Source organism: Thermobia domestica, chromosome 1 (genome assembly GCF_964235325.1).
Source record: "Thermobia domestica chromosome 1, izTheDome1.hap1.1, whole genome shotgun sequence".
Lineage (NCBI taxonomy): Eukaryota > Metazoa > Arthropoda > Insecta > Zygentoma > Lepismatidae > Thermobia > Thermobia domestica.
Window position 1 is genome coordinate 125,219,983 of NC_137454.1, and position 19,216 is coordinate 125,239,198.

General features: G+C 35.4%; 1 protein-coding gene across 1 annotated transcript in view; it reads right to left on the reverse strand.

Annotated features, from left to right (window-relative positions):
- The window catches only part of LOC145688972 (ADP-ribosylhydrolase ARH3-like), a 51,521-nt gene extending 49,931 nt beyond the window's left edge, over positions 1-1,590 (reverse strand). Inside the window, exon 1 of the mRNA XM_081763130.1 lies at positions 1,062-1,590. Coding sequence (XP_081619256.1) covers positions 1,062-1,254 — 193 coding nt within the window. The 5' untranslated portion in view covers positions 1,255-1,590. The remainder of the gene's footprint in view (positions 1-1,061) is intronic.
- Positions 1,591-19,216: the final 17,626 nt, after the last annotated feature.

A 19,216-nucleotide genomic window follows, 5' to 3' on the forward strand; every position in this document is an offset into this window, starting at 1 on the left:
TGCCCACGAGTAGCACGGAGGTTCCTTCCCAAGGTAGCAGCCGCGTCAGCGATGTTGAGTTTGTGCATAAGTGGCGGTGGAGTATGTTTAGCAGAAGGGGTCCAGAGGCACGTAAAAAAAATACAAGAGAAATGAATGATGCAAGAACTTAGACGTAACGTAACCAAATCTAACCTAACCTAACCTAAACTACACGAACCTAATATTAGTACAAACAAGCAAAATTCTATCATTTCTTTGGAAAATTATGCTGGACCCCTACACTAATATAACATAAACTAAACTAAACTTACCGAATGTAAACAGAAATTACCATTTTTTTTTTTTTTTTTTTTTTTTAAATAGAGAAAAGAGCTGAACCCCTTCTGCTAAACATAGGCCGTGGCGGTAATGAAAAGAAGTAAGTTTTGGCAATGATACAACTTTCAACAGCACTTGTTATGATTTCATACTAGTAACATTTCACTTGTGAACATAAAATACAGGTTATGTACACTGTGTAGAATACATCGCCAGTGGAAAATAGCATTTAATAGAAAAGTCTTGTCATGCAAAACATTTTACTATAAATCGGTTATAGTTAAGGAGCCGTACTTCCCATTTAGGGAAGGACGAGAAACGCCATACTTTCAGGAATTATTCATTAACTATCTAGGATGTTAAAAAGTAGGTAATAGACTGAGTTCTTGCCCTTGTACTTAGGGTGTTTAGGTAGTGCAACAGTAAGATGTATCCTCGTGCACGGGAGATGAGAAGTAGCTGTTCTTAACTATTACCTATAAATCTTTCAAAATGTGGTGCGCCAAAACTACACCAGCATCTAGTAACTGTAAGATACATAGAACAAGCATTCTTCTGAAAGTAGACACTGATTTCTGGCTAAGATATTGTATTTTCATTTTCTTATTGCCAAAAACCCGTAAAATATGTCATGCCTACTAAGTAGCTAAAAGAAGAATTTAATCTTTGTTTCGAAACGGGCCCTCTTTAACTAATCCTAAGCTAGCCTAAACGTTAATGTTAAATTGTTTCAATCTTTGAATGTTTATTAAACTTCTCACCTTTAAAATATGGCCCTGTCAATTTATCAAAATACTTTTGTAACACACTTTTTGATACAGGGTCGAATTCATAAGGGGCACCAAGGCAATCGCCTAGTACAGACCCTACCATGCATCCTCGATATTTACTGAGCAAAACGTTGCTATTTATTTTTGTCATTGCTGCACTTGTTATTGAACTTAATACTACCATTCCAATAATTCGTCTTCTTCTTCGTTCTGAATAAGAAAGTAGCAAACGGTAATATTGATATGTTAGCTGCGTTTCAATTCAGAGTCTACTTGCACAAATTCTTGATCGCCACAACTTTGTGTTCATAGCGCAGAGCAAATTCTTTTCCCTCTTGGTTGGTGATTTTACTTTGCGTTGAATTCATATACAGATGTTACTCGGATCTAAAATGAAAATTTGGTTCAATGCCAATGCTTACTAATAACGTGTGGCATCATAAAATTTTTAACAGCGTAAGATTTTTGTAAGAGCAATTTAGAAACACTGAGCCAGTAGCGAAAGTAAAGATGCATGGGCCCCTAGCGAAAAGGTTAGAACGGATCCCATTTTTCCACATTAATGAAATTTATAGAGCACTGAAAAAAAAAGTCGGTTTTCTAGCGCCCTTCCCTCTTACTCACAAAGAGTATCCTTGTCTGAATGAAAGAAATTTATAAATATGTATCACAGCAGGGAACATGAAAATTCGGTGTAAGAAAACTCGGTGTAGGAAAATTCGGTGTACCAAAAACTCGCGGTGTGGGGAACGTTAGGTGTAAAAAAAAAAAAAAAAAAAAAGATTCGTTGTAGTAGACCGTAGTATTTATTAAAACCTCAACTTTGAGGATAAATGGGCGAATTAGTTTTAAATTCAAACTTTGTGTAGAACGTACTTTTACTGTCTACTATAACAAATTTTAAAAAATTGAGATCGTGAAATAATTTGAATTCTAGATTTCGACGGATTTTAATATTTCATGACTCGTACATGACGAGAAATTAGTTTTTCGATGTCCGCCCGTATGATTTAGCGAAGCATAGAGGCCACTGCATTCAATGTACTACTATGAGCAAAATAAATGACGCGTCTCCTTATTTTGAAGTTTTTTGAAAATATCTCCGTTTTCTTTATATGTTCGAAATTTCGGAAGGTTTCCTCAGCAGTAACCGTTAATAACAAACCCGCTTTTAATATTTGTGTTAGATATTAGCTTAAAATAAATAAATTAGAAGCAAAAAACATTAAATCGACAGAAATTACGAGAATTACCAACTCTGCTAAACTGGGAAATTTTCAAGAACGCGAGGGAATTCTGCAGTTCAACACGAAGCAACGGCATCTATGTCATTGAGAGAAATGTGGATTAAATCTACAAACGAAAATTTTAACGAAACATTTCTAATATGTCTTATTGAGTGCATTATATGCATACTCCAAATATATGAATCTATGCCAAGTATTAACGTATAGATAGAGCAAAAAGTGGAAATTACCTATGAAAAAGGACGAATTGGTAGCACAATCGTAATGAAAATTCGTCTTTATTGTAGAACAGGTTTAGTTGACGTAAGAAAACAAATAACTCAGTTAGTTAAAGCAACAATCCTGTAAATCGCAGGTAGCTGGTTCGAACCCCATAGAAGTGCAATTGTCACTTTTATTACTATGGTTATTTTATTTGTTTTTTTTTATGTGGGAAAGAATCAAATTGTAACATATGTGTAAAGCTCATGACAATACCAAAAAAGAAAAAATGTCGTCGCACTTGCATTAGTGTCCTTAATTTTTGTTTGCAAACAGTTTCGTAATTATTTTCCCTGTGCTCACTGTTCACAATATACTCGCTGGTGTATAACGAATGTTTTCCAGTGAACGTTAATTCTAATTTGGAGAATTTTATAAAGTTTCACAATGTTTATCATTAAATAATCTTCTATCTACTTGATTGGACATTTTAACAGATTTCCCTATTAAATTTTTAATTTTCTCTAGATGTTTAATTACGGAAAACTTTTACAATGTAGGCTATTTGTTTTAAATTGAAATTGTTTTGAATTTACCACATGAGGTAAGTAGCTTGAAGGAGGAGAACTTAAGTAGTTGATATTCTATGTAAAAGCAACCTATTGTAGAATGATGATGCTTCTTACCTTCTGCACATAATCTTTACGTTAGAGAGTCAGATGGAGGAAAATCCTGGTTTTTCCTTCCCTATGGCCACCCATCTTAAACCTCCACATACCATGGCTCGTCTTACACAATTTCGGTGCTCCAAAGACATTCATATTTAATAATAATAATAATAACAATAATAATAATAATAATAATAATTCTGAATATGCCATCCTTCCTAATGTAGTAACCATAGACATCTTAGTTTAAAATGCTTTCTTTAGTAATAATTTGAGCAACCATGTGGGAGGCGGCACGACGTTTTTTCACCCCTCTCATTTCAGTACCCTGCCAACAGACAAGTACAACGTTACTGACAAACAGGGACAACGTTACGTAATTTCTGATAAGCAGGGCAGACAAAATGAATAAGAAATATATTTATAGCATCCTCTCCCATTTCATTATTGGAATATCAAGTGGCATTTTTTATTCTACCGAAGATGGCCCTGTGCGGTTAGGGGTAGGTAACTTAACTGATACCTAATAGTTAAGTAACTGATACCTGATACCATAGCGCCCCTTGATTGTAATATTACCGCTTCTTTATTTGTTCGAGAGAGCTCCTACACAACCAAGGGTGACAAAAAGAATAGGAAAAGTGTCTATTGATTCTAGTGGCTGATCCATCACGGACTCCTGGGGGGAATGAAGTGAGGGATTCTTTTGATGATGTGAAGCTGTCACAAATTACCACTTAACTAAACTAAACACAATAGTGTGGTTAACCGGAACCCAGTCAGTTCAAATTGATGTCAAAGTTTAATTTTTTAACTTCATATTAAAGTTTTGGTTCCAAATGACAATTTCAGTCCGAGTGGTCAATGATTAAATGTCGGGGGGCTCTTCGGTGTAGAGGCTACGACCCCCTCATGGGAAAAGGCAAAATTATTGAAATTCTTAAAACTTTCAAAATTTTCGTCTATTTTAAAGGAACTTTTGGCTTCATATTAAAGTATTTGTTCCAAATGACAATTCCAGTCCGAGTAGACAATGATCAAATCTCGGAGAACTCTGCAATGTAGGAAAAATAATGACGTCTATATCGTGATCCTGTTGGTGGCGTCACGAGTCATGATGTAAATATAGCACAAAGTAAACGCCAGATGCTGTCGGCTATCATAGCTGAATGAGCTAGCGCAACATGCTAGTAAGGACGGTTGGTTTTGGCGTAGGTTCAAACCCTGCCTAAGGAGATTTATTTTTATTATTTTTTAAAAAGTTTATAACACTTCTTTCGTTAAAAAAGATTAAAAATAATATTCAAAAAGTTATTTTACGATGATTTTTTTTAAATTTTCATTAAACTTCTTTCATTAAAATAAGTTTGCCCTTGTACTATATAGATCCATAGCAAAAGTTAGTAATAAAAGTAGTAGTAGTAGCAATAGTAGTAGGAACGGGTTAGAATGCAATTCAGCATTCATTCCTTTCCGTGCGATGTTGCAAACGTAACTCGCTTACAATGCCTTCTGGCTAGGCCTTAGTGTGTTTCGAAAATATGCTTGTGTTCGGGATAAAGTTCCAAGGTTCAGCATTGATTAGGAGTTTTTGCTATTAATATCCCTTCTAACAATATTGGCAGTGGACAAAAGTTAGACTATGTTGAAGCTTTTTTGCTCCTAATTTAGTTATTTTACTTTATTATTTAACGAATATATTGAAAATATATTTATCAGCAGGCACGTATGGAGAAATTTATTTCGGGAGGGGTCCAAAGCTATCTGTTGGGTTCGACTTCAATATTAGGATAAATTATAATAAAATTTTTAAAAATAACCCCCAAAATTAGGTTAAATTTACAGAAAAGTTGGGATTACAGAGGGGGTCCGGCCCCCATGAACCACCCCTAAATGCGTCCTTGTTTGTCAGTAATGTTTCCTCATTTTGAAACCCTCAGAAACTTCAAATATATAAAGGAAAACGAGTTATTTTCGATAAAGTGTCACTTCAAGGAGACGCGACATTTTTATTGCACATGGTAGTACCCCACCTTAACAAGGGCTGCCATTGCGCTCTATCGAACGGTTAGGTTTTGTAAAATATACTCCTAAGAACAAACGTTTTTCCCAGAGAACCGTGATACTGAACAGAGATCCACAGAAATGCACGCTGAACTTTCGTTTATAGCTACTTTTTGGTGTTTTTTGCCCTCAAGGTCAATCGAGTGATAACTCAGTTCAGTCCCTGTTCTTAAGCCGTGTTCGTATTACTTTCAACAGTTTTGACGTGTGTTTTCCAACCGCCATATAAACAGACAATCAGGGCAAATCATAGCATACAATACATTTAAGCAAGTATATTTGTCGCGAAATTATTACACACATTACCCAAAGACTCTTAATATATGAATCTATACATTTATTTATATAGATAAAGAAAACAGTGGAAATTACCTATCGAAAGAATAAATTAACAGCACGATCATAATGAAAAGAATACTTCGTAATATAACAGACTTCTTTCGCGTAAGAAATCGAAACTCAGTCGGTCAGAGCAACTAGTCTGTACGAATTAGGTTGTTAGTTCGAGCCTAATACGAGTAAGAGTTTTTATTACTATTGTTTTTCTCTTTTTTTATCTGAGGAAAAATCAAATTCTGACATCGCGATATCAAATGTATTTGGTTAGGTAACTTTGTCTTAGCTAAACTTTAAATATCAGTAACCGTCGAAATTATTGCACTAACCGATCACTTACTGAACATTTCAAACACGTCAAACCAGTGGCATAACATGAAGGTTAACCTCAGGTCCGCAGCCCTCAGATGTGTTCATACTTTCAGGGGCGCCAGAGTCAGAGGGGCGCCAAAACGAGCCTCAAAAAGTAAATTTTATAATGTGTTTCCTACTGACTTTTTTGGTTTATATTCTTGTAAAGTAGCGGCAATTACATGGAAGAAGAGAGCTTCATAGCACTAAGGGGATTGTATCGACAAATGTAGAGATGGCATGTAGAATAAAGAGTGGAGGGGGAGTAAGTATTGTATGTTTGTTTGCTTGAGTTTAGCGTTCCACGGTTATGCTTTAATGGCCAAAGGAGTTGTGTTTACTGATTATAGTGAAATCCGAACCACGTTTATTGTTCAACAGTAACCCACCGGGAATTGGACCCGGGACCACAGAAGGCAGGCGTGCTAGCCACTAGACCAAGCTGGGGGGCGGTGTTCGTATTGTTTATAGCAGGCCATATTCTTTGTGAAGTTTTTCTAGGTAATGAATGTCTTTTTGAAAAATGGGTTTAAACTATAGTAGTAATCGCATGACTTGGCCTCACTTTTTGGCCCCTGGGTCCCTGCCTCAGGACCCATGGTCCCTGGCCGAGGTCAATGACCTAGGGGTACATAGGACCACCCCCTCTAAATTTTGGCAGGGGTACCTTGGCCCACCCTCTAAATTTTGGCAGGGGTACATAGGACCACCCCCCTTAAATTTTGGAAATTGCCAAATCTAAAAATTTGGTATGGTAGCCTAGGACCATAGTATGTACCTCTATTAGTATTGGGTGTCTATGTCGTTCCCTTTCATGGGTAAAAAATTGCCAAAAATTCAAATTTCGGGGGTTTTTGACCTAATTTATCCCCTTTGATGAGGTGTTATTACCCTATATGGTTATATGGGCGTATACAGGGGTCCATTACCTTTTATAAGACATGGGTATATTAATGCACCCCTTGAAATTTTTGGGAGGGGTACCTTGGCCCACCCCTTCAATTTTGGAAATTGCCCAATTTCAACATTGGGTATTATAGTACAGGACCCTAATATGTACTACGATAAATTTGGGTGGTCCACCTCATTCCCTTTTAGGGGTACATAGGACCACCCCCCTTAAATTTTGGAAATTGCCAAATCTAAAAATTTGGTGTGGTAGCCTAGGACCATAGTATGTACCTCTATCAGTATTGGGTGTCTATGTCGTTCCCTTTCATGGGTAAAAAATTGCCAAAAATTTAAATTTCGGGGTTTTTTGACCTAATTTATCCCCTTTGATGAGGTATTATTACCCTATATAGTTATATGGACGTATACAGGGGTCCATTACTTTTCATAACATATGGGTATATTAATGCACCCCTTAAAATTTTTGGGAGAAGTACCTTGGCCCACCCCTTCAATTTTGGAAATTGCCCAATTTCAACATTGGGTATTATAGTACAGGACCCTAATATGTACTATGATAAATTTGGGTGGTCCACCTCATTCCCTTTTAGGGGTACATAGGACCACCCCCCTTAAATTTTGGAAATTGCCAAATCTAAAAATTTGGTGTGGTAGCCTAGGACCATAGTATGTACCTCTATCAGTATTGGGTGTCTATGTCGTTCCCTTTCATGAGTAAAAAAATTGCCAAAAATTCAAATTTCGGAGGTTTTTGACCTAATTTATCCACTTGGATGAGGTGTTATTACCCTATATAGTTATATGGACGTATACAGGGGTCCATTACTTTTCATAACATATGGGTATATTAATGCACCCCTTGAAAAATTTGGGAGGGGTACTTTGGCCCGCCCCTTAAATTTTGGAAATTGACCAATTTAAACATTGGGTATTATAGCACAGGACCCTAATATGTATCATGATAAATTTGGGCGGTCCACCTCGTTTCCTTCCAGGGGCACAAAATTGCCAAAATATAAACGTAAGCAATACGTTATACCACGTGTTTGGTTTTTGGTCGATTTTATCCCCTTTGATGAGGTGTTATTATCCTATATAGTTATATGGTCATGTATAGGGGTCCATTACCTTTCATAAGATATCGGTATATTTGTACACTCCGGGAGGGGTACTTTGGCCCACCCCTTAAATTTTGGAAATTGCCCAATTTAAACATTTGGTATTATAGTACCGGATCCTAACATGCATTATGATAAATTTGGATGGTCCACCTCGTTTCCTTCTAGGGGTACAAAATTGTCAAAATATAAACGTAAGCAATACGTTGTACCACGTGTTTGGTCTTTTGGCCAAATTTATCCTCTTGGATGAGGTTCTATTACCTTATATGGTTATATGGTTATGTATAGGGGTCTATTCCCTATCATAAGACATAGGTACATTTGTGCACTCCTTTAAAAATTTGGGAGGGGTACTTTGGCCCACCCCTTAAATTTTAGAAATTGCTCATTTTATATATTTGGTATTATAGTATAGAACCCTAACATGTATTATGATAAATTTGGGTGGTCCACCTCGTTCCCTTTTAGGGGTACAAATTGCCAAATTTTTAGTACAACCACGTGTTTGGTTTGACCTAAGTTATCCCCTTGGATGAGGTTCTATTACCTTATATGGTTATATGGTTATGTATAGGGGTCTATTCCCTATCATAAGACATAGGTACATTTGTGCACTCCTTTAAAAATTTGGGAGGGGTACAATGGCCCACCCCTTTAATTTTGGAAATTGCCCCTTTTTACATGTTTGGTATTATAGTATAGAACCCTAATATATATTACTATAAATTTGGGTGGTTCACCACGTTTCCTTTGATGGGTACGAAATTGCCAAATTTTAGTACAACCACGTGTTTGGTTTTGGCTCAATTTATCCCCTTGGATGAGGTCCTATTACCTTATATGGTTATATGATCATGTATAGGGGTCCATTCCATATCCCCTTAAATTTTGGAAATTTTCCAATTTAAGCATTCGGTATCATAGTACATGACCTCAACATGTATCATGATAAATTTGGGTGGTCCATCTTGTTCCCTTTCATGGGTAAAAATTACTAAAATATAAACATAAGCAATATGTTGTACCATGCGTTTGGTTTTTGGCCCAATTTCCTCCCTTTGATGGGGTTCTATTACCTTATATGGTTATATGGTCATGTATATGGGTTCATTTCCTATCATAAGACATGGGTACATTGACGCACCCCTTGAAAAATTTGGGAGGGGTATCTTGGCTCATCCACTCGGTTTTAGAAATTGTTTTAATATAAGCATTTGGTATCATAGTACAGGACTTCAATATGTACCACTATAAATTTGGATGGTCCACATCGTTCCCTTTCTTGGGTAAAGAACTACCAAAAATCGAATTTCGGAGGTTATTGACACCTATTTAGCACGTTATATGGTTTATTACCTTTATATGTTTATGTTCCCTTTTAAATTTGGGAATTATCAAATAACAAAATTCGGTAAACGTTTTCTAGGACCCATTGGTGTTCCTCTTATGGCCAAATATTCAAAATTTAAATGTTATTGACCGGCTTTATTATTGAATAAGTACAGGATTTATTACTTTTTTCATAAGACACAGGTGTATTTGTGTACCAATCTTAAATTTTGGGAGGGGGTACATTTCTTATTGTCATATCAATAATTGGTAAATGTTCTTTGGGTAAATCATTGTGATCACGTGATCAGTTATTGACCTATGATGGGATTAGGAGTCCAGGACATTGGTACATTGAAACTTTGTAGGATAATTTGAGAATGCGTCATTGGTATTGATTATTACAGCCAAATATAAACGTAAGCAAGACGTTGTACCACGTGATTGACCTTGATGAGGTAGTGTACAGGGATACATAGCTAACCTTATTGAAACTTATGACTCATAGTCTTAAGGGAATACATGCTACAACACTGACAAAGTTATTGTTGATGCAATTTGATTGGCTGATCACTATCTTTCCTGCAATCTGATTGGCTGATCACTATCTTTCGTGCAATCTGATTGGTTGATGAGTTTCAAATCTTTGCTGAATTCAGTTTTGTTTTAACATTTAAAAAGTTTTTGAATTTTTTGTTTGAAACTTTGGTTTGACATTTTTTTCGTGTGATATTTTTAGTTTAAAAATTTTTGTTTCGAAAGTTTTGTTTAAAATTTTTGTTTCAAAATTTTGTTTGAAACTTTTGGTTTGAAATTTTTGTTTGAAAAAATTTTTTGTTTGAAATTTTTTGTTTCAAAGTTTGGTTTGACATTTTTAAAAGTTTGTGCACTCATTAGTAAAGAACCGGAACTGTTTAGAACTAAAACCTCTGGCAACATTGTGGTGCAATAGTACACGTCAGAACATGGTGCAATAGTACACGTCAGAACATGATAATGAAACGTCATCAGTTTTGCATCATATATAAGTATCGTTCGCGTTAGTATTCATGATAACATCATCATGGCTACTTGTCTGCAGTTTCTAAACACACGTGATGTGATGAAATCATTTACCAAGATTACTGATTTACAACAGAATGTACCTTATAGAATCTTAGCTAGCCAAATGATCCCTACAGAGTTTGGATTAAGAATCGTAGTGAAGCTTGAAAATGATAAGAATATAATTTTACCAGCAAGATATTTACCCATGGAAGCATCAAAACAAGAAGAACTGCTGCGTTTCTTAAATACTGGATCTGTATCTTTATGCTATAAAAGACTCTTGGGTCGAAGTCATCAGTTTGAATTTAGTACACAGCCGGATTCGTCAGCAATTGTGATGAAATCATGAATCAGCACATCAGACATAGTTGTATGAATGTGGTTGGTCAGCATGACGTCAGGAACTGTGATGAAACCATGAATTCAAACGTCAGCACATTCCTTTCCAATGACGTCAGCCGTAGTTCTATAAATCAACCAATACCGTGAAATCATTTGAGCAAGTGCTTTTTGGGAGGAAAGATGTGTACTTCTAACGATAAAGAATTCATCTTCGCAAGCTATTATCCAATAAATATATTTCAAACAAAACATGTGATGATTGGTATCAGTGCTAGAACATTTGAGCCAGTGATTCGATTGGGCAAAGCAGAACAATTTGGTGTACAACTGACCTGTGAAGAATGGCACGAATCGACCAAATGAACGATTATTTTCATGATGAGCTAAATGTGACCATAGTCAAATCATTAGGCTCAAATCATGAAGTGGTGATGCGTACAGTCCTTGAAGAGAAAATGGTGCTGTTACGTAAAAAGAGTACATTTCATGCCCCTCGCAACATGGTGTATCTAACGGAAACAGAATGGAACAAATTCATCAGCGTATTCCAGTGTGTTAAACATGCAGTGGAAGTGTGTAACAAAACAAGTATATTCCTGAAAAAGTACTATTTTGAAAAATGTGTTATGGATATTGTACAACATGTATCTAGATATTGTGATGGTTGTCAACATCGTTCGTGGGTGCATACCTGTATTGATAAGCAGTTTATTTGTGATCAAATGAACATTGAGTTTCCACCAATTGATATCGCAATAGACCTTAAAAGACTTCAATTGGAATTAAAATTATACGCTAAAGACAAACTAGTGCAAGAAGTTCAAAATACATTGTATCGACAATATCCAGAACCACTATCTGGTATGGATGTATGTGGAGTGTAATAAAATGATCCATTTGAATGAATTGTGTTTTTTTTCATTTCAAGTACAACCCCATATTCTGACGTGTACTATTGCATCATGAAAAAAATATTGACAAAGGTTTTTGTTCTAAACAGTTCCGGTTCTTTACTAATGAGTGCACAATCTTTAAAAAAAAATGTCAAACCAAACTTTCAAACAAAATTTTTGAAACGAAAAAATTTGGAAACAAAATTTTCAAACGAAAAAAAAAATTCAAACGAAAAATTTTAAACAAAAAAATTGAAACAAAAAATTTACAAAAAAAATTTTAAACAAACAAAATTTTGAAACAAAAATTTCAAACAAAAAATTTTTCAAACAAAAATTTCAAACCAAAAGTTTCAAACAAAATTTTGAAACAAAAATTTTAAACAAAACTTTCGAAACAAAAATTTTTAAACTAAAAATATCACACGAAAAAAATGTCAAACCAAAGTTTCAAACAAAAAATTCAAAAACTTTTTAAATGTTAAAACAAAACTGAATTCAGCAAAGATTTGAAACTCGTCAACCAATCAGATTGCACGAAAGATAGTGATCAGCCAATCAGATTGCAGGAAAGATAGTGATCAGCCAATCAAATTGCATCAACAATAACTTTGTCAGTGTTGTAGCATGTATTCCCTTAAGACTATGAGTCATAAGTTTCAATAAGGTTAGCTATGTATCCCTGTACACTACCTCATCAAGGTCAATCACGTGGTACAACGTCTTGCTTACGTTTATATTTGGCTGTAATAATCAATACCAATGACGCATTCTCAAATTATCCTACAAAGTTTCAATGTACCAATGTCCTGGACTCCTAATCCCATCATAGGTCAATAACTGATCACGTGATCACAATGATTTACCCAAAGAACATTTACCAATTATTGATATGACAATAAGAAATGTACCCCCTCCCAAAATTTAAGATTGGTACACAAATACACCTGTGTCTTATGAAAAAAGTAATAAATCCTGTACTTATTCAATAATAAAGCCGGTCAATAACATTTAAATTTTGAATATTTGGCCATAAGAGGAACACCAATGGGTCCTAGAAAACGTTTACCGAATTTTGTTATTTGATAATTCCCAAATTTAAAAGGGAACATAAACATATAAAGGTAATAAACCATATAACGTGCTAAATAGGTGTCAATAACCTCCGAAATTCGATTTTTGGTAGTTCTTTACCCATGAAAGGGAACGATGTGGACCATCCAAATTTATAGTGGTACATATTGAAGTCCTGTACTATGATACCAAATGCTTATATTAAAACAATTTCTAAAACCGAGTGGATGAGCCAAGATACCCCTCCCAAATTTTTCAAGGGGTGCGTCAATGTACCCATGTCTTATGATAGGAAATGAACCCATATACATGACCATATAACTATATAAGGTAATAGAACCCCATCAAAGGGAGGAAATTGGGCCAAAAACCAAACGCATGGTACAACATATTGCTTATGTTTATATTTTAGTAATTTTTACCCATGAAAGGGAACAAGATGGACCACCCAAATTTATCATGATACATGTTGAGGTCATGTACTATGATACCGAATGCTTAAATTGGAAAATTTCCAAAATTTAAGGGGATATGGAATGGACCCCTATACATGATCATATAACCATATAAGGTAATAGGACCTCATCCAAGGGGATAAATTGAGCCAAAACCAAACACGTGGTTGTACTAAAATTTGGCAATTTCGTACCCATCAAAGGAAACGTGGTGAACCACCCAAATTTATAGTAATATATATTAGGGTTCTATACTATAATACCAAACATGTAAAAAGGGGCAATTTCCAAAATTAAAGGGGTGGGCCATTGTACCCCTCCCAAATTTTTAAAGGAGTGCACAAATGTACCTATGTCTTATGATAGGGAATAGACCCCTATACATAACCATATAACCATATAAGGTAATAGAACCTCATCCAAGGGGATAACTTAGGTCAAACCAAACACGTGGTTGTACTAAAAATTTGGCAATTTGTACCCCTAAAAGGGAACGAGGTGGACCACCCAAATTTATCATAATACATGTTAGGGTTCTATACTATAATACCAAATATATAAAATGAGCAATTTCTAAAATTTAAGGGGTGGGCCAAAGTACCCCTCCCAAATTTTTAAAGGAGTGCACAAATGTACCTATGTCTTATGATAGGGAATAGACCCCTATACATAACCATATAACCATATAAGGTAATAGAACCTCATCCAAGAGGATAAATTGGGCCAAAAGACCAAACACGTGGTACAACGTATTGCTTACGTTTATATTTTGACAATTTTGTACCCCTAGAAGGAAACGAGGTGGACCATCCAAATTTATCATAATGCATGTTAGGATCCGGTACTATAATACCAAATGTTTAAATTGGGCAATTTCCAAAATTTAAGGGGTGGGCCAAAGTACCCCTCCCGGAGTGTACAAATATACCGATATCTTATGAAAGGTAATGGACCCCTATACATGACCATATAACTATATAGGATAATAACACCTCATCAAAGGGGATAAAATCGACCAAAAACCAAACACGTGGTATAACGTATTGCTTACGTTTATATTTTGGCAATTTTGTGCCCCTGGAAGGAAACGAGGTGGACCGCCCAAATTTATCATGATACATATTAGGGTCCTGTGCTATAATACCCAATGTTTAAATTGGTCAATTTCCAAAATTTAAGGGGCGGGCCAAAGTACCCCTCCCAAATTTTTCAAGGGGTGCATTAATATACCCATATGTTATGAAAAGTAATGGACCCCTGTATACGTCCATATAACTATATAGGGTAATAACACCTCATCCAAGTGGATAAATTAGGTCAAAAACCTCCGAAATTTGAATTTTTGGCAATTTTTTTACTCATGAAAGGGAACGACATAGACACCCAATACTGATAGAGGTACATACTATGGTCCTAGGCTACCACACCAAATTTTTAGATTTGGCAATTTCCAAAATTTAAGGGGGGTGGTCCTATGTACCCCTAAAAGGGAATGAGGTGGACCACCCAAATTTATCATAGTACATATTAGGGTCCTGTACTATAATACCCAATGTTGAAATTGGGCAATTTCCAAAATTGAAGGGGTGGGCCAAGGTACCCCTCCCAAAAATTTCAAGGGGTGCATTAATATACCCATGTCTTATAAAAGGTAATGGACCCCTGTATACGCCCATATAACCATATAGGGTAATAACACCTCATCAAAGGGGATAAATTAGGTCAAAAACCCCCGAAATTTGAATTTTTGGCAATTTTTTACCCATGAAAGGGAACGACATAGACACCCAATACTAATAGAGGTACATACTATGGTCCTAGGCTACCATACCAAATTTTTAGATTTGGCAATTTCCAAAATTTAAGGGGGGTGGTCCTATGTACCCCTGCCAAAATTTAGAGGGTGGGCCAAGGTACCCCTGCCAAAATTTAGAGGGGGTGGTCCTATGTACCCCTAGGTCATTGACCCCGGCCAGGGACCATGGGTCCTGAGGCAGGGACCCAGGGGCCAAAAAGTGAGGCCAAGTGGGGCGATTACTACTACTATTAAAAACACTAGCATAAAATGTAAAATATAAGCTAGTACTAGGAGTGGGGCGCCAAAAAGTCACTTTGCCCAGGTGAAAATTTGACCTGGTCTGCCCCTGCGTACTTTCTATATATTTTTTGGCCTTGCAGCTTGTGCGGTCCCCACGCCACAGGGTTGTGGGGGCGCTATTTACGCCAATGCTTCGAACGTAATTCAATAACTGTTTCAGAAATTCTACCATCAGCGTGGAACCTGGAATATATATTTTTCTAATAGTCCCATAGAACTTTGACCCAGAACACCAGATGCAATATTTCAGAATGGGCTCTGGCTAAGTATAAGGAGAATGTGATGTTCCCTAAGTAAGTTCCTTTCAGAAAGTTTGCTATTTCTTTAACGGTGTTGTAAATAAACATACTCATCGTTATTAGCCCGACACCAAACCATCCTGGAAAAATCCCTCTAGAGTAACGATCGGCAAAAGTTTATTCTGGCTAATTTTATAAGGACTCAAGGATGAAACACTTGTTAACAAAAGCAATGCTGTGTATACACTGCCATGCTTCTGACAAAATATAAAGTGTTTTGTAATCTTTAGACACTTTTAATATTCTTTTTGTCACCCTTGGTTGTGTAGGGTGCCCTCGAACAAATAAAGAAGTAATAATATTACAGCCAAGGGGCGCTATAAATATATTACGTATTTCTTTTGTTACCTAACCATAACCGCCTAGAGTCATCTTCGGTAGAATAAAAATGCTACGTGATATTCCACTCACGGACGAAAGGATGCTCTAAATATATTTCTTATTCATTTTGTCTGCCCTGCTTGTCAGAAATTAAATACTTTCTTTTGGGAGGGTGCTGAAAATAGAGGGGCAAAATAAAACGTCGTGCCCCTCCTACATTTTAAATTTTGTTACGTGGTTGCTCAAATTATTACTAAAGAAAGCACTTTAAATTAAGATGCCTAAGGTTACTACATTATGTAAGGGTGGCATATTCAGGAATAATAATAATAATAATAATTATTATTATTATTATTATTATTATTATTATTATTATTATTATTATTATTATTATTATTAAATATGAATGTCTTTGGAGAACCGAAATTGTGTGACACGAATCATTACATGTAGAGCTTTAAGATGAGTGGTCATAGGAGAGGATAAAACAGGATTTTTCTGTCTGACTCTAACGTAAAGATTATGTGCTGAAGATAAGAAGCATCATCAATCTATAATTGGTTGCTTTGACGTAGAATATCAGTTACTTGAGTTCTCCTCCTTCGGGCTACTTACCTCATGAGGTAAATTCAAAACAATTTCAATTTAAAACAAATACATCGTAAAACTTTTCCGTAATTAAATATATATAAGAAAAATTAAACATTTAATAGGGAAATCTGTTATCAAAGTGTCCAAAAAAGTAGATAGAAGACTATCTAGTGATAAACATTGTGAAACTTTATAAAATTCTCCAAATTAGAATTAACATTTACTAGAAAATATCCGTTATGCACCAGTGAGCATGTAGTGAGCAGTGAGCGCAAGGAAAATAATTACGTAACTGTTACGTCAAACAAAAATTAGGGACACTAATGCAAGTGCAACAACGACACTTTTTTTCTTTTTTCTTTTTTTTTTGGTATCGTCATGAGTTTTACACATATGTTACAATTTGATTCTTTCCCACATAAAAAAATAAATAAAATAACCATAGTAATAAAAATGACAATTGCAATAAAAATGACTTTTATGGGATTCGAACCAACTAACTCCGGCATACCGACTTGTTGCTTTAACTAACTGAGCTGTTTGCTTTCTTACGTCAAATAAACCTGTTCTACGGTAAAGACGATTTTTCATTACAATCGTGCTGCCAATTTTGTCCTTTTCCATAGGTAATTTCCACTTTTTGCTCTATCTATACGTTGATACTTAGTATAGATTCATATATTTGGAGTTCGCAGATAATGCATGTAATAAGACATATTAGAAATATTTCCTTAAAAGTTTCGTTTGTAGATTTAATCCACATTTCTCTCCATGACATAGATGTCGCTGCTTCGTGGTGAACTGCAGAATTCTCTCGCGTTCTTGAAAATTTCCCACTTTAGCAGAGTTGGTAATTCTCGTAATTTCGGTCGATTTAATGTTTTTTGCTTCTAATTTATTTATTTTAAGCTAATATACAAATATTAAAAGCGGGTTTGTTATTAACGGTTCCTGCTGAGGAAACCTTCCGAAATTTCGAACATATAAAGAAAACGGAGATATTTTCAAAATACTTCAAAATAAAGAGACGCGTCATTTATTTTGCTCACAGTTGTAGCAGCATTTAATTTGAAGCTCTTTTTATGCTGTTCTAGAATTTTCGACTTACAAAAATAAAGGTAGGTTACTGGAGGAGTAAAGTTGAAAATTGAAGATTTAGAAAAAAAAAGCAGTTCTAACGATTTTATTTATATTTTATAAGTAAATGTTTAAATCTAAATTCGTCAAAATCTTCATAGTTTATTTATTTATCATATGATACTCATAATTATAAAAATAAATGCAAATAAAATGTCTAGCTCTGATTGGAGAAATCAATAAGGAGCCAATAGGATTACAGTACTTGCTTAGCTTAAGTTAAGGTAAACAAACCGAAGTGTATGATTGGAGGAGAAGTGAATAAGGAGCCAATAGGGTTACAGTATTTGTTTAACTTTTGCTTAAGCTCAACAAACAATTGAAAAGGAATATATAAACAAGCTAATGGTTTGATTCTGCATATTAACATCAATCTGTGGTTAAGACGGATATCATGAGTAATTGGTATGATGCTTCCCTGTCTTACTCAGAAGCGATCCTGTTTTCTGCAATTTATTCACTAACGACCATATTATGTTCCTGTTTGGGGCAGAACGTGAGGCAAAGTTGCATGTAAATGCCCTTTGCGTAGCAACAAGAGATCCCGTTCTCCAAAAACTTTTTAACAATAAAATCACGTTGCTCCAAAGAGCACTGCAAATTATTGTAACTGGGTCCTGATCATATTGATACACTAGCACAGCATAACTCTCCATACAACTGCCCAGTTTCCTGTTTCTTATTGACCGTCGCGAGGTTGCCATCTCACGAAGAACTTCTAATCTGCACACCGCACCTCACCTAACTCCAATTCGGTACAGTAGCGAATATTTGCTGTTTTGCTAGAGGCGTGGCCGATATTACCCCAAATTAATTTAAGCCAGTAAACATAGATCCATAAATCTCCCACAAACCGCATGAAAATCGGACTTCAGTTAGAAATTCTAGACCCAAATGAAAACCGTGAGTTTTAAAAGAATCATCTTGTATATGTTCTATGTTGTACTATAGGAAAAGTGTTTTTAGTTGTTTCTATAACTATTCGCTGAACTTACAGTTGTAATTGTTTTATTTCTGACAAAAGTGTCAGCTTCATTGTGTGATGAAAAGTAGTTTATAGTAATACCCCGCCAAAGACATGAAAGAGGTATTGGACTCAAGGCAAAAAAAAAATGAATTTGCTTTTCTTGAAATAGGTAACATTTTATTCGTTACATTTTATGGTTTTCGTTTTCACAATATGAAGTGTAAATTATCGTAACTGGTAATATTCAATATGTATTACACCGAATCTACCTTACACCTAAGTTTCCCCACACCGAATTTTCCTACATCGACTTTTCCTAAAACCATCACAGCAATGTAATAGAGTACATTAGAACATATGTATTAAACAAAATCAGAATTCCTTCTCCTCTTGTCTCTAATGTTTACACCGGCGTGGAAGATCCATGTTAGATTCCTAGCGGGAGCTCATGTGATTCAGGTTTCACGTTAAACCATACATCCAGGTTTAAGGCTAGTTTTAGACGGAAGCATTTATGTTAGCATTTCTCCTAGCAGATACGCTGCCAAAAATCTCGTATAATTTTCTATGGCATCAAAAGTATATGGTGCTTTTATGCGGTAGCATTTTGATAAGCATCTTGTCGAGAAGGTAGCAAACAAATCATTGGAGAAGAACGCAATTTTAGCTCCGAAACTAAAAACAGATTTCAAT